Here is a 17,684-nt window from a genome sequence, read left to right on the forward strand (position 1 = left end):
GGACTGACTAAAACAGGATGTCAGATGGGACAACAAAAATAACATAACTGAAAGAGACAGACGAGGAAGATACGAGCCTTAGAGGAGACTGCAAATGAGAGAAGGAGAGAGGGAAACAGATGGAGGAGAAAAATAATTAAAGAAGAGGATAAAGAGAAATGGAGAGTGGAAAATACTAAAAGGAAAAGATGCTGAGAGACACGACAAATCATTATAGCAGACAACCTCATCCTTCACTCTCTGGTGCTCTCTCTTTTTCCCTGACACACACACACACACACACACACACACACACACACGCACACACCAACTATTCTCTCTAATCTAACTCCTGTGGCAGTGTGAATAGATATGGCTGTTTAGTGCCAGCAGCACAGCTCCTGGTACCTGATGGCAGCAATCTGCTGAGTCAGGAGCTCTGCACTGCGTGTGTGTGTCTGTGTGTGTGTAGGTGTGTGTGTGCCTTTGGGAGTGTGTTACTGAGAAACAGAGAGAGTGAAAGTGTTCGCATTCGATTTACTTGAGTGCGTAAATGTGTGTGTAGTCTTCTTCGGGAATGAAGAGCACTGCAAACTCAACACTCCAACTACACACACACACACACACACACACACACACACACACACACACACACACACACACACACACAGGAGCAGGCTGACAGAAGTTCACTATCATTACCATGCCAGCAAGACGTTAGTGGTATTACCATGACAACAAGCTTTCACTGTCATCGCCATGACAGCTGCAGGTCACGACTCCTCGAACTGAAAAGCTTCCTTTTAGCAACAAAGATGCAGATCGCTGTAATTTCTTAACAACTATTCTTAAAACATCATCAATATAGAAAAAAAACAAAAAAAAATAAAAATAAAAATCAGAATTTCCAGCAGGATGGCAATATAGCAGCAAATATGACCAATTTAAACTACTGTTTTTGTTATTGGACTATAACTATTTAACCCTAATCTCTGTTTTTAGTGATAACTGTCACTAAGGTTCTGTCTTATACATCACATCAAGTGCTATCAAGGAGGCTTCAGCATGAAAACAACCTCAAAACTAGAATGATCTGCAGTAACAACGAGAACAGGGTATCCTGCAACAAATGGTACCACATCCAGACAGCACTGATCTCAACGTCTTGAAAGATTACATCAGAGGTCATTAAAATGTTTGAAGTCATGCCCCACTTCAGAAAAGTGTTCCAGCCCTACATCACTCCATTTTTATCATTAATAATGAAAAAGGATCCAAATTGAATTTTAGGTCAGCAGTTTAGCAAAAGTATTGCATTAACGGTTTAGGAATTGGAGTCCTTTTTATACATGGCCTCCCATTTTACAGATGCTCAATAATTTTAAATCTAATTTTAAATACTTGGATGAAATTGCTGTCAATGACTGCCTGAAGTCTAGAGCACGTGGACATCACCAAATGCTGTGTTTCCTCCCTGCCTGAGATGTTCTGCCAGGCTTTTACTGCAACCGCCCTCAGTTGCTTTGCTTGTTCTCTGTCTTCAGTTTTGCCTTTAGTAAGTGAAAAGCTGCTCTGTTGGGCTGAGATCAGGTGGCTGACTTGGCCATTGAAGAATATCCAGTTTCTTTGCCTTGAGAAACTCTCGGGTTGCTTTTGCAGTATGCTTTGAGCCAGTATCCATTTGTACTGTGAAGTGCTGTCTGATTGGCTTTGCAGCCTTTGGCTGAGTACAGAGCAGCCATCCCCATGAAACTACTTAATTGTCAAGCGTTCAATCACCTTTGACCTGCTGGAAATGGGGGATATGTTTACAAGTTGCTGTAATTCCTCAACAGTTATTGTAATATTTCTATTGCCTCCTTGAAATAAAGCTGAAAGTCTGCACTTAGGTCTTGTTTGATTTAAATGCCACTGTGGTTGTGTGCCTTTTAAACATAAATTTGCCACAAAGTTATAAAATTTCAGAAGCAGATTTTATTTCTCTGTGACCCATGAAATTGAAGTTATGACTCTCTCTCCATTTATTTAGACATGGGCTTCAAAATAACTGTCCAAATTCATTCCAAGATGGCTGGCTGGTTGTGGGACTTGAATCTACACGGACTTTGTTTTAATCCAAATTTTTTCCTGGTTGTCCAAGCGCCACCTTCAGTGGCTCTATCCCCCTGCAGTTTTAGAACCACTGGATTATAAGACGCAAACATCTGAAACAGACCAAAATGCATCAACAATTCAACCTCCCTGTTTTATACCATCAAAAACTGTACAGGTCTACCCAAGAGAAATGGTACTTTATAAATACGAATATTCATACTGCACAATTTCTAACAATGGCGTCACAAGTTGTGAAGTCCTCAGTCTGGGTCTGGAATAGTTACACTAAGGATCAATCAGTGTGCATAATAATCTGTAATGCTTCTACCAAGGACTCATTTCCAGGTGAAATTCTAATATTTCCACAATCCACAGAGACAAAAAAACCACAATTCTAGATGAAGATAGCAAGTGGGGAACTGTGAGGAGAATACAAATATAAAAAGAAATAGACTCCATTTAACCTGGATGTTTTACTAGGACTGTAAATCTCACTGTGAGCAGTTATCTGACCACCACAGCAGCAACAACTCAAGCAGCCTTCTTCATCCTTCCTGCTCTCCATCACAGAGCATCTGCACAAAATGCACCAAGGTCAGTCATCTGTGTAGAGTGGATAGAAAATCGAGCTCCATTTATGTGGACGGTCGGTGTCACAATATCTGGCTGAACTATTATTCCAGTGTTCTTTGCTGTGCAGGTGTCAAGTGTGGCCTACTGTGCAAAAATGATGACAGGCCATTTCCAAAACTATCCACCCACCACACTCAGGCAGCAAGGGCTTGGATGTAACTGTTATACACTTGAGCTTTCCAAATTGTACTTTTTTTTTTGGGAAAGGGGGGTGGTGGAAGGATAGAGTACGTGTTGGCGGCATTGGCTGCAGAGCTCGAGTGGGTGAAAGGTAACAGGCTTTTTATATTGGTAAGTTTAGATGGCTGCAATCAGATGAGTGGAGACGCATGCTCACATTTTGTCTCACCCTTACCTCCAGCCATGTCCTCTTCCAGCAGTTGTATCTGAAGGTGGAAGATCTTCTCCTGGAGGTCACAGAGGGTGTGTTTCATTTTCTCCCTCCGTGTCACCATGTAGCACAGATTGCGCACCTGAAACACAGGAAGAAGAGCAGTAGCTATAACTCGGGGCAATGCACAGGCAGCGTGCTTCATCGTGATGCAGTGCAAAGATCAGACAAAAAAACAAAAACAAGATGACTTGGATGACAAGGAAGTACGAGTGCTCGAGCACAACCTGGCTAATGGTAGCGGACCTGCATGATTGGTGCTGCAAATGAATAACTATTTGCACATTATTTTCTATAATATTTGTGTTAAGTACATGTTTAATAGTGGACTGACTTGTGAACAGTACAAGGAAATGCCAATGAAAAACCCCCAAACAAAAACAATAATTAAAATAGGGAACACTTTATAATAATGGCATGCTATTAAGCACTACTAAGCTATAAGTATATTCATATGACAACAGCACCTGCAGAACACATGACAGCCCAAGCATGTCGACATCCTAGACATAGGCATGATTTTGAATATCTGAAAAGTCATTAGGTTATTAAAAAAAAGTCAAATAGCTAAGGTGAATATTTTATTTTTGTCAAAAATTTTAAAAAATTCTTCTTTTTAATGGTTTGGCGCCCACCATTAAACCACAAAATGAAGGAAGAATGAGCCACTAACTAGGACGCATCAGACCAGAAAACCTGTGAGATGTTTCAAATTATTGCTTGAAATACCCTATGACAGCTGGTACAGGCGCTAGCCCCCCATTACCATTATTATGTCACTTTCTTTATAAAGCATTTAAAGAAAAACAGGTCTGACCAAACAACAAAACCAAACCTATAAGAGAAAAACAGCCCAGAGAGTAAAAGTTCTAGGGACGCATACAAGCTGTAGAAGGTAATAATGAATGCACATAAAAGAGCAACATAAAATTCATAGTCAACAAATGACACTAAATCGAAAGTCAGGAAATAAAAGAGCGTTTTTAAAAAAGATTTAAAGACAGCAGGTGAAGGAGCACGTCTCGTGCAATGGCAAAACTTTCCACTGTTTTGGAGCTGCAGCTGCAAATTGTTCCTGTTTGCAATACATAAAACCATAAAAACAAAACAAACAAACAAACAAGCAAAAAAAAAAAAAAGTTAAATGGATTTGCAAACAAACTGCAAGCCAGTAAAGGGAAGTCAGAATTGAAGTAATGTGCCCTCGCTTGCTTCTGCCAGTTAAAAATCGATTGGCGGCTTTTTGCACCAGCTGTAGGCGAGCTATGGAAGCCGGGCTAATCCTAATAAGAAACACACCGGAGTAAGTGAGAGACTAGAGGTTATAAAAAGCATGTATTAAGTATTAGTTAATGATTTCAGGCTCTTGTTTTATGTGTCAATGTAACCATGTTAGCAGTGCTCCCATTTGGCTTTTGTGCAACAGTCGGTTCATACAGGTAGCTGGTATTATATAACCTTTGTATACTTTATGTTTATGCTTGCTATTAGAACATTGCCACTTCTATATATAAAACAAGCATAAGCTACTTTCATCATTTATACAGACCCTTCTCTTTTTCCATTATTGCGTTATTCTTATAAGCAACAAATATTAACTAATCAGAGTGATCACAGACCACTGAGAGTCTGCAAAAGTGATGATATACAGCTAAGTTATAAGATCTCCATTTCCAAACTCACCAATGTTTGCTTCTCTACATTACCCAAAGTAAACTCTAAACTGATTTTGATAGAACTGGGTCGAGACCACGCCAAAAGAACTGCTATGTTAGTTACAGTAGTTGTGAATATGAGACAAAGCAAAGCAAATACACGTCAGATGAATGTTATTGTGATTCTACCTGTGCTGTTTGGTCCAGCAACACTTCGAGAAGTAAAATTAAAGCCAGCAAACGCAACACAATGCAGACTTTTTTTTGAAGTTGGTGATCACCAAACTAGAGGAAAGTCAAATGTATACAGTAGAAGTACAGCCATCAGATGGACCGAAAATGGCCTCCAGCAAACATTAAAGTTGCTCTGTGAGTATCAATAACTGTCTGTTAGTGTTTCGTGAAACTAAAGAGATTCACATTTCAAAAGAATCATGAGTTTTAAATGATACATGTCATAATATCAGAGGTTTATAGTGCATCCCTCCGCTTCTGACACGGTCACAGAGTCAAAAGGCGGCATCCTGTTTCCTGCCAACAAACTCGATCTTCTTCCACTCGAACCCAAACTCCAGCTGAGCCCTCGTGCTCCTTCATTCTGCCAAATTACTATCATATGGCCCTGCAAGCGGTATATGACCGCATTAGTGTCTGCGCTGAGCTGGAAGATGGATGTGCGAGCATGCATGTTTATGTCATGCGCATATGGATGTTCAAAGAAAATCTGTGGTTGTAAATGCATGTGTTACTGTTTTGTATTGGCAAGACATTAAAAAAAAGATGAAGAAGAAAGCAAATGAAATAGCTGAGAATTAGACTAACGGGCAGAAAGAGATAGATACATTGAGAAAGACAGGTACATAAATATGATTCAAAGATATAGAAATACATAAAAAGCTTTAGTTGTTAAATGCTAACCAATAAATCTATCTGCAGATAAAATGATGACAGAGCCTGTGTATGCTCCAGCAGTATGTTTCAAAGGGGAAAAGGAGTAAGATGATGAGAAGAGAAAATGTCCAGCGCTTCTGAACAAACATTTGCTCCACACTCATTTCAGTGAGAGGCCAGCGATAAATTTCTAGTTATGAACCAAGTTATCCAGCTACAAAGTACTTTACATCTCATTATAGATCACTGGACCCATGTTCTTACTTTTCCTTCTGAGGCTTTTGATTTAAAAATCCACCAAACATAAAACAGAAAAAAGTGTTTAAATTTTAAGTTGGCTTATCTTTTCTTAAACTTAAGTTTCCATTGATCTTCTTTCTTATCTTGATGCACATTAGTACCAAAACTAGCTTGACTGAAAAGTAAAGCCTGTGCGGGTTAACACAATGCCAAGGAGGAAAAACGTCAGCAGTGATTAGAGCAGCCATTGTTGCTCTCCAGGGAAGGGTTACAAGGTCATTTTCAAACAATTCACGGCCCATCATTACCTCCGCCATGGAGGTTATGGTTTTGTTAGCATTTGTGAGCGTGTCTGTGTCATTATTATGTCTGTAAACACGATAACTCGAAAAGTTTGGAATTCTGATCCAACTTTGCAGGGGTGTGGAGTGGGGTCATGTTCACAATCCATTAAAATTTGACTTATTTCCACCGAGGTCAACTTAATGATTTATTGGTTAAAAACTGATCTTAAAAAAACCTTAGATAACTTAAACTATGTGCTACATATTGTCAACATATAGAAAAAACTATATAAAGATATCACATCTGACCTATGACCTCTCCTTCAAGGCCAAAGTGATAATAATCCTATAATGCTAGAGTTACTGCCATTGTTGGTACTGACAACATAACTATATAGGGAATTATATATGATGATTTTGATTGACTTTAAATGTCATTAGAGTACCAGGTTAAAGCTGTTTAAATACAACAACAACAATTTGAGGAAACAAAATGAATATATACAAAATACAATCCTGCACTCTGAAAAGTAAACACTGCCCAGAGAGTGAGCTGCCTCCTTGGAGGAGGTTTATCCTGCAATGAGAATGCTTATTTGCAAGCGGAAAAAATTCAAGACAGCTTCCAATTTTCCAGGAGAAAGCCTCTTCTGTCTAAGAAGAACATGGCATCATGGGTTATGTTCGCAGAGTTGCATCTGGAAAACTGTAAGACTTCTGAATAGAATACAATAGAATAGCCTTTTATTGACATTGTGCATGTACAACGAAATTGTGGAACAAAGTCCTTGGGATAGACAAGACCAAAGCACAGATGTCTGGCCATAATGCACAGCACCACGTTTGGAGAAAACTAAACACAGCATATCAGCACAAACACCTCATACCAGCTGTCAAGCACAGTGGTGGAGGGGTGATGATTTGGGCTTATTTTTCAGCCACAGGAGCCGGACACTTCATAGTCGACCATGAACTCTTCAGTCCTCATCAAGGTGTTACAATCGTCCAGTCTAAGTGCAGATCTCAGCATGACTGAAAAGCTGAGGCAGGACTTTAAGAGAAGTGTGAATAAGCAAATGGCCGAAACCTCAATGAACTGAGATTGGTGTAAAGAAGAGTGGGCTAAAATGCTTCCACAATGATATAAGAGACTGGTCATAAAACAATTACTTAAAGAGGTGGTTTTACAAGCTACTGAGTCATGGGATGTCCTTAGTTTTTCACATGACTCGTTGCAGTACTTCTTAACTCTGCACATGAGACCCACTCCCAGGTTCGACATTAGAAAGGTAGGTTATACTCAGGGGCGCACATAAGTGGTCTGCAGGCGCGCATTCGCTGTCAAAATAAAAGACGCGCACCAGATGAAGTTGCAACGCGTGTTTGCGTACATATAAAAGGCACTGTTTTTGTCCGCTAGAGTGGGATTTTCACGGCATATTCTGCACCACATCTCTGTGCGTTCACCATTTGTTTGAAGCCAGCTCACCTCCTGCAACCACTTTTCCGAGAATACGCGCTTCTTTTGCAGTTCGGACTCCTTCTGACATTTCTTTGGAGGTGGAGAAACACCAAAGTAATTGCTTAAAGGAGCTTGCTTCTTCGACATCTTTAAGAGTTCTAAACAAATGTCTGTCCTCCTCCAGAAAATCTTATGTACGCAAACGCGCGTTGCAACTTCTTATCTGGTGTCTTTTATTTTGACAGCGCATGCGCACCTGCGGACCACTTATGTGCACCCCTGGTTATACTTACACTTTATCCCTCAGATAATCTAATATTAATAACGCCCTAATTGGTTTTGCTGCAGCAATTTGTTTTCAGCTAATTCTGTTTTTACACTATAAAACAAACAAACCACAACAGCCGGTTATTATCAGCAGCTCATAGTTTAAATCATGGCTTTCCACAAGAGCCCCTTTTTCTAGGGATCCAAGTTGAATTTTAAGTAATCAAAGATCAGCTGACTGAATATCAAAGAAAAATCATTCAAATCTATTCAATTTTAATTCACGTTATAGTTTTTCCCTCGTTATAAGCACCCCATAGTTTGTAAACCACAGCAATAATGGTAATTTAAACCGCGATTTCAGAACAGAGAGTAACAGGAAACAATAAGTTAGGCCATAATGAATGTATTTGAACCATATACATTGTGGTTGCATGCCTTTACCATGAGACTAACACGGCTGCTGCTCTGTAAACCAAACACCATGTGCCGTGCATACTGTTTAGAGCCGTTTAATGCGCTTATAGATGCTATTCCCTGTTGCTCTGACAGCAGGAATCTGCAGTAAGAACTATTATAGGCGCTGACATCCCTTATGTCATATAAAATGTACCAGTGTTGTGTTGATTTCCAGCTTTGTTGCGGTATACAGCACAATTGTAATGTGTGCATAGAAAGGGAGGAAGGGAGAAAAACTAATTGGGTCCAAGCCAGACTACTTGAGTCTCAAACTAACAAGCCAGAAACTGGATCTCTGCCAATTGGCTTTCTCTCACAACGGTGCATCAGTAATCATGGGTCTCTAAGTACATTTATGTGTGTGTGTCAGCATCCTATGTGTGCGTGCGTGTGTGTGTTTGTGCATGAGAGAAAGAAAGTCACAAATGCAGGTATTTAAGAGGCAGCACTACCAATACAGCCAACATATAACCACACGCAGCAACGTTTTGTACTGGTAGGAACACGAATCCACATCCTGGACTGGAGCTACCTGTCCTCACGTGGGTCAGCACAAGACAAAGATGCAGGAAAGAGAACGATCTTTGATTGCCATTATCAGTTTACTTGTTTACTTAAACGGGGGCAGCTGTGTGTAGGTGTGCGTTCGTGTGCGCTGGCAGTCCTGCCGGCTGACTGTTTACAGTCTCCGTTGGTCTTGACGGATTCGTCAGCCTGGCCTATCTGACCCATTCCATCCCTGTGTTAGAGCAGTGCAGATAAAAATAGCTGCTCAACTGGGACACAATGTGCAGAGCCTGGCTTTGATTAGGACACTGTGTGTCTGTTTTCAAAAACAACCACCTCTGCCTGCAAACATGACAGGGGAGTGGAGAGCAGGATGAGGGGTGGGGAGGCGGGGTGGGTAAGGAAAGGGGAGAGCATTGACAGATGAGGGGATTTTGGAGTAAAATAACAAATAAGCTGCATCTTGGTGTTTGTTTGCTTGCTTGTTTTGTGCTTTGCTTTACCTCCACGTGTTAGCGATTTCCTCTAGCCCTCTTCTTCAAACCTTTATATTAAGGCTACCCGTCCAAAGCACTGAGCAGTTTTTCAACTTTCTTGTTTAAGTAAAGTCATACTGAACCAAACAGAAGCGTTTTCAATAATAACCAGAAGATCACACAATCCATCACAACTCCAGGTTATTGTTATGTGTGAAGCGCAGAAAGAGAGCTATAAGTTTCCTTGTTATTGGTCGGCTCTGTTGCACAGACTGATGAGAAATGAAATCTATTGAGAAGTGAAGGAGGCTGGCAAACAGTCACATCCAGGACTAAATCCATTTATTTCACTAAAGTCTGTCCAGCACGCTCGGAGCTGAGTTATTATAGTTTTGTATTTTGTAATTACTTTTTATATTCATTTTATTTTACCATGTTTTTTTTTAGTATCTTAGGAAATGTTCTTGCTTCCCTTACTCCACTGCCTGCTGGAACCTCCTGCCCTTTACCAACTCTCCCTGCCCCCTTTTTAAATACTGCCCTTAACCTCAAGTCAGTTTTTCCTCCTCCTTAAGTACAAATGTGTCCGTCTCATTCAGACGTGTTGATCCACAGATACAAATCTGACAAGACGTGTAGAGTTAATTTTGTTTGTCAGCACAAAAGGTTATGAAATTGGTCTTTGGACTAGCTAACCGCTGGACAAGGACACTTGAAAACCTCAGTCGCATGAGACGGAGACAATGAAAGGAAAGCAGAACAGCTCTCTTGTCAGGATTGAAAAGCTGATGATTTCACTGTTTTTCCTCTGCTGATAAAGAGAGATGTGCGGCTGTTGCAGTTTATAAAAACATCAGTTATCAGGGACGACTGTTTGTCTTTGGATAATCTCGCCAGCGTGAAGCAATAAAACAACATGACCTTTTAAATGCCGTGAGGGTTTCATTTGAAAATGCAGATGGCTTGTGAACGTGTTTATCTACCCGACACGTCGGGAAATGACTACAAAGACAATTTCCACAATGATATCCGGGAAAAGAATTTTTTAAAAATCACTCACGTCCTCTTTTGGGCGGTTTTAAAAGCCCTTTTTCTTCCCCAGTCAGGAAAGACGTGCTGATTCATGACCATTTGTCATGACAGAGTCAATATAACACATTTTTGGAGACCGGTCGTTCGTTAATTTGTCCACTGAAAATTAAACTTGACAGATAATTAGCTTTCTGGCAGGTACACGGGCCGAGATATGAATAATAAAATAAAAGTGGTAACATTTGCTTATCAATGAAACGTTCAACACTTGATTTAGAATAACGTTCGATAAATGACAGACAAAATGGACCTTTCGGCTGAAAGCATCCATCTACAACTCCTCGTGCTGGTTCATCCATCCTCCGTCCCTTAATCCCTCGACAGCTAAAGCTACCTCCTTCCTTTGTCATCCATCCATGACACGACAGGCTGGAGATAATCAGCATTACAAGTGTATTAACTCTGCTGAGCAAAGCTACCGCCTCTCCATATCTCTCCCTCGCTCTTTAACCTTCACACTGCAAGGTTGTGTCATCCCCCCTCTCTGTGTGTATCATCACCTTTTCCTGCACTTGCCACACCGCTACTGTCCTGACAACAAATGCACACCCACACAAATGATTGTACACAAACTATATGCACATATATCACTTGCTGCCTGTTTAGGTTCCCTCCTCAAATGCACAGACGGTCTGTTATCAACTATTAAATTCATCATGAGTCATCTGGCAGGAGAGCGCCATGCTCGCTCATCCAAATACTGCCCATTTTTAAACACACTTTCCACAGCGGCTAATCCAGGGTTAAGAAAACGCTGCACACCAGTTTGAAATATGGAAATCTTCTGTAGCCTTCTCAAAACTCAAAGCACAACTGCGATCGGCAAACAATACTTCTAAATATTTATTTATTTTGTGCTTGTTGAGATTGAATCTCTTAACAAAAAATAAATAAATATGCTGTAAAATGTGATGTAAATGTAAAATGGATGCTTGCACTTAAAAATGAATGGGTTAAAAATATTATTTGCCATCTAAAAAATATAGAAGGCACAGCTACACACACGTAAAATGACTGTCTTACAGGAAAGCCAGATTACGCTGACACAACGGTGTCATTCGACGCTGTATACTACTTATCAAAGTCAACAAACAAAGACAATACCACACCTACAAGGACTCTTTAGAATAATGCACGCCTACGCTCTTATTTAGAATGACAGTGTGGGCGTCAACAATGCTCCGATAACAAGCATAACAAACATGACACAACAGCAGCTATGCACCGGCTCTTATGAAAGCCAGATGTACAAGGAATCTACACGATACGAGAATCGACCCCGATTACATTTACAGGCAAAGCGAGAGCATCAGCTAAGAGTTAGGAACGGGCTAATGTGCATTTAGGCTGACCATACGGTGCAAGAGCATGTGAAATCGGTCTTACTTAAGGCTAAGTGTGCTTGTGCTTTGGGATTCACACTAATGTATATCCATACATCCTATATTAAAAACATTAGCCCTCTCTCTTACCAGCAGCTTGTTGATTTTGGCGATCTGCAAGGTTTTGCCAAGTTTTGGTGAAGCTGCCTGCCTGTTTGCAAGTTTAGTGACCGCACTCTGTGAGCCAGCGCTTTCATTTGGTTTTTGATCTCTTTTGCTGTATTTTGAAAATAATGTTAAGTTCTGGGGTCATTATTTAGTTGCCTCAAGTTTAATCTAGTTATGTTTCACTTACGTCTTCTGGTTAGTCTCATGTATTTCAGGTTGTCAAGTTTGTATTGTCATGTCTGTGTCTCACGTTTCCTGTTTTATTTTAAGGAGGTCTTGTGTTTCAGTGTTCGTTGTGTTTAGTTTCACTCTTCCACTGTGACGTTGTTATTATTATTTGTGTCAGCTGTTTCCCCATGTGTTTCCACTTTCCCCTGATCACCTCCTGTGTGCTTTTAGTCTGTGTGTGTTCATTCATTCCTTGTCCGAGCGTCTGTTACCTTACCTTGTTTCCATGTCATGCTTCCAAGATTATTAACCAGGTTTCTACGTCTATGTCCATGTTCCAGGGTTTTGTTATGTTTAGCTCACCCAGTTTAGATTATGACTTAGTTCTGCCCTTTGATTTGTATTTCCAAGTCCAGACTTTAATAAATGGCTCGTTTTTCAGTTTGCGTGTCTGAACTTGGGTCCACATGGTGTAAGTTTAAGCAACCTAAAGTTCACAATTTCTATTATTAAATACTTATTAAATACTTAGTGAAACACAAAAGCATACAGTACAAATACAAAAAACCCAAATTGATTATCCATTTTTCAATTTGTACTCATGGTCCTGCGAGTAGTGATTCGAGAGCACAGTGGTTGACACATTCACCTAACGCGAAAGATCAGTAGTTTGAGAACAGGAGGAGACACAAATCCCTGTGAGGGTTGTGTCAAGAAGGGCATCCGGTATAAAAATCTGTGCGACATCAACCATACAGATCCATCTGCTGTGGCGACCTCTTGTGAATAAAAAAGCAGCCAAAAGAAGCTTTAGTTCATGTCCTTTATGAGTAGCCAGGGAAAGCTGCAGTTTCCCAAGGCCGTGATACTCCTCCCATCCACAGGTGCATGGGTATTTCGGTAAATGAGTCTTTGGAATTTTGTTTACAGAAGAAGGAGCTTTTAAAAAAGTCCTTGAAGTGAAGATTTTTTTAAAAACTGGAAATTTTTTCTTGTAACGTCAAAAGTGCAAACCTTTATCTCGCTTTAAAAAAAAAAATTAGACTGTGCAACCATCTTACTGTTTTTAGGTTTCTGGTTGGCCAACATTGTTATGCAGTTTACAGTTACAGTATATAGTTATAGATATTTAGACAGTTATCTCCACCCCGTTGCTCTGGCATGCTCTTGACATTTTTGTTTTTTGGATTTGCACGTGGACGGCGATGCTGTGGACGTAGACCAGTACGTTCCACGACAGGGACGAGATACAAGATGTTCCAGATAAAATACATGAAGGGCAGCACTTAATTATCAAAACTTAATTACTATTATGTATTTTTCTATTTGGTATAAAATGTTAAGTTGCGGCCTACCTGCAGGAGGCGTTGGCACACAGTTTTTAATAACTGTTCAATACTTGAGTAACAGATTACTTTTTTTGCTGGGGCTCAAATACAAACAAAATATATTTTGAACAGTTTTCTGTATTTTAAAACATTATTTTATAAAAACGTCAAAGTTTTGTCCATTGATATATAATGAAATATGTATAAAACAGGTTTTAAAAAGTAATGTTTATTTATGTATTTGCCTTCTCTTAACTATATGCGATGCTGAGTTTACACTAACGAAAACAAAACCTGAAAATGTTTTATTTATTAGGAAACAGTTCCAGCAGCATCAGTAATGATCTCCTCCTCCAACCTGTACACCTCAACCACCAGTTAAAACTACAATATTTAGGCCTTTTTCGTTTTGACATTTCAAATCAGGTTGTCTGATACAGAATATCAAGGTGGATGGAAGAAAAAAACAAACAGGAAATGATTGCCTCTGTTTCCCTCAGTCAGCTGCTGTGTTTAGGTCTGAGGAAGACAGTGTGTATCCATGTGTGTGCTGCCCCCGGGCAAAAGGCAGGACCTATTTAAGTCTGAACTAATTCCCAAAGTGATCTCTGAGATAGAGATAAAAACCCAGGGGGGGACCAGAGATTGAATGAATGTGCGTGTGTGTGAAAACAGGAACATCCGTCTGTATGTGGGGATGCGTGTGTGTGTGCGCGTCTCTAAGGGTCTGTGACTAAAAATGGATTTCATGGTAACGACTTAAGTAATATGTGACGCACATGTGCTAAATTACTGTGACTAGATACTTACAAAGACAGACAGGGAGGCAGGAATCCAGTACAATCAAAAAGACAAAAAAAAAGTAAAGAACTGATCCAAAGATAACAACAAAGCTTGTTTTGTTTTTTTCGAGTTTCACAGCTCAGCCAAAGACTGATAAAACAAAATTTGAGTAAAACAAAAAAGTCAGAGAAGAAAAGAGCAGAAATGAGCCAAGAAACAAAGAAGATAACACTTTCTTTCTTTACTTCTCCAACTAACTTCCAGCTCAGATCCATATTGATTTGACCCTCTCAGCTCTCACCATATTGACTAAAAACCTGTGCTGCTTACTAATGAGCGTCATCGACTGCTCACTCACCCTGAAATACACAGACACCACTGTGAGGAAGCAGCCAGCTAAAGATCAGGATTATTGATCTTTAATTGGCCCAATATCACCCCAACCCCAATATGTAGAGCCTGGGTTAATTACTAACAAGACAATCCCAACTGGAATAATTAAAGTGGAGCATGTATTTAAATGTAGACAGCTTGTTTCAGACGGAGCTCTGCTGTGATCGCAAGTGTAAACACGTAATCAATTTGTCACATGTTGCTCAAGTGTGTAGGATAGAGTGCTGGGATTGTGTGTGTGTGTGTGTGTGTGTGTGTGTGTGAGGTGATTTAAAGTTCCTGTTCATATCTATTTATCACTTCATCACTTAATGATGAAGACGATTATTTAAAAACAGATCAAATCACTGGCTCAAAGCAAGCTGCATGCACTTGTGCAACAACCAGCAAAAACGCTGACTTGGTGACTGGCAGGTCTTTGTTAATGTGAAAATCCAGGCAGGGGTCACTTTAGTGATGAATCTTGGAACATAATTATCACCTGAAACTGCAGTTCCCCTTGGATTTACCAAGCTTACCCAGTTTCAGCTCAAGCCTTCGACTTTACCACTGTGTTTGACTCATCTCTCTCACAGACTTGTTTCTGAAACCAGAGAGGCTCTCAAAGAGAGCCCTAAAGCTAGATTAAGTCCTCGTCTGAATCCCTGTAGAGCCTGTGGAGCACTGGACGATGCTGTCGTTTGCACTTGTACTTGTGTGTGCTGTTGTGTCAGCATTGCCGCGCCATCGCGAGTGAAACTGAGCTGATCATGTTGGACTTGGAGCTGATAAATATTGAATGACAGTTATTGTTGCTCAAGGCAAGAGACAGGCAAGAGAAAGAAGGTGTATACTAATGCTGTACAGGATGCTATAATTGCGTGAGCACCTCTATTAAAGCACATGTTTGGGCAGTTTGTTAATCTGGAGCTTTCAGCTGTGTGATAAAACAATACCATAGTCTTCTCAGGAGTGGAGCAATGTTCATAAAGTTACATCTTCATCTCTACAGGCCTCAGTTAGCATATTAAATGTTAACACTGAAGACAGCACAATTAGAAAATGAGTGAAGAAGTAGATGTTGTTTGGACAGGTCCCCACCAAAAAGCCTCTGCTCTCTAAAAACAACATGGCTTAGGTTTGCAAAGTCGCATCTGAACATACTACAAGACTTCTGACACAAAGTCCTTTGGACAGACAACAAAAAGTGGCCATAAAAAACCAAGCACAGCATATCAGTACAAACAACTCATAACAACTGTCAGGCACGGTTGTGGAGAGGAGATGATTTGCATACATTTTGCAGCCGCACAACCTGAATTTTGCGAAGACTTCTAGAGTCAAACATGAGGATCTCTGGGTCACACAATAGGACAATGACTTCAAGCACAGCAACAAATCTACAACCAAATGGCTGAAAAAGAAAAGAATAAAGGTGTTGCAATGGCCCAGTTCAAGTCCAGACCTCAACACGACTGAAATCCTGTGGCGGGACCTTAAGAGAGCTGTGCACAAAATTCTGAACTAAAGCAATGTTGTAAAGAAAAAAGTCACACAAAAAGTGATTGCTACTAAAGATGCGAGACGCCGAATCATGGTTTATACTGCTGCTAAAACTCTTTTTTTTACACTTTCTTTTAATGAAGGAATTATCCTTGTGCTATACTGTAACTAACAGACGAATCACAGTTGTTGTAACGTGTGTGTTACAGTAAGCCTAACGCTTCCTGAGTAGATACAGAAGCAGAACAAAAATGAGAGAGAGAAGATTTGACTTTCATTGGCCAACAGGCCAGAAGGTGGACTGATTAATAGATTATAGAATCTGCTTCCTACAGGGAAATAGTAATTTTAAAGCTTTTTAAACAGACAGATCTGGCGAATAACATACATTCTTACAATAATCTAATAACTGATACCAAACATTTTGGTGCTTTTATTTCCGCTTGTAGCCAAAGAAAATAGCATTGTGCTGCACATCACGCCAAAAAAATCCCAAAGCAAAATTAAATCTGACTGTTTTATCTACAAAAAAGTTATGCAAGAAAAAGTCTGAAGGAAATAGCAATAAGAAAGTGACTTCACTAACTCGGGTCTTGAAAAAAAGGCACCGTTAAATGTTCTTCCTCGTGCAGTCCTCACTCAGAAATATTACACACCGGTGAGCTGCACAGTCAGAGCAAAACACCTGAGCACTATGCCATGAATCCTTTTCATGATCCTAGAGGGAAGGTTGGATAACTCCCACATCTTACATTCTCATCTCTCAAAACATTACAAATTTATGAGTGAAAATAAAAACCTGCCTGAGAGATGCAAACTGTACTAACTCTACCTCTGCTGCCTCAGATACAAAGACAAAGTTTAGCTCGCGGTAATACCTCGACCATCAATCACACGTCGAAGCACGCTGGGTAAATTATTCGAATTGTGAGGATCTGAACAAGCGCAACAGATCCACAGAAGATTGTAGTCATGCACTGATTCCACACTTCATATATAGACCTGTGGTGAAGAACTAATTATTAATCAGGAATATTGATTTGATTCAGCAGGAAGCAGAATGTCAAACCTAACCTGATGTGATTTTATGCGGGGTTACGTTGCCTACTGCTTTCATGCAAATTGTTGAAGATTTCCTTTATAATAGAACAAACACTGGAGGATTATATCTAACGAGACTGGATTAAATCAGACCACCTTCAAACAGCTACAGCTCACTGACAGCACAGCCCTGGAGTACAGTGCATTATTCCACCTCTTCAGCCTTGGCTTTTCACATAATTTTAAAATATTATTACTGTTTATAAAGCAAACAGCGATTTCGGGCTAAATAGATGGAGTCCCTCCAGACCTCTCAGATTCTCCAGGGCTATTCTGAAAGTTAAACCAGAACTCAGGAGTGCAGAGTTTAGCTTTAAAAATGCATCTGGATCAAACAGGGCTAAAGACTTTTCTAGCATTTGGTCTCTAAAATGTATTTTTCCCCCAGCTTATGCTTTCAATAATATCTCATGCCATATGGAACATCACTGTGTTTAAATTGTGCTACATAAATAAACCTGGACTTGCCTTGACTTGCTTTGCCTGACTACAGACTGCATTAAACACTG

The 17,684-nt window shown here is 40.0% G+C and overlaps 1 protein-coding gene across 2 annotated transcripts in view; it reads right to left on the minus strand.

Annotated features, from left to right (window-relative positions):
- The window catches only part of jade2 (jade family PHD finger 2), a 221,614-nt gene that overhangs the window by 39,205 nt on the left and 164,725 nt on the right, over window positions 1-17,684 (minus strand). For both annotated transcript variants that reach the window (XM_063485581.1, XM_063485580.1), the window contains exon 11: window positions 3,062-3,179. In XM_063485581.1, the coding sequence (XP_063341651.1) occupies window positions 3,062-3,179 (118 nt within the window). The remainder of the gene's footprint in view (window positions 1-3,061; window positions 3,180-17,684) is intronic.

The sequence above is a fragment of the Pelmatolapia mariae genome, linkage group LG10_11 (genome assembly GCF_036321145.2).
Source record: "Pelmatolapia mariae isolate MD_Pm_ZW linkage group LG10_11, Pm_UMD_F_2, whole genome shotgun sequence".
Lineage (NCBI taxonomy): Eukaryota > Metazoa > Chordata > Actinopteri > Cichliformes > Cichlidae > Pelmatolapia > Pelmatolapia mariae.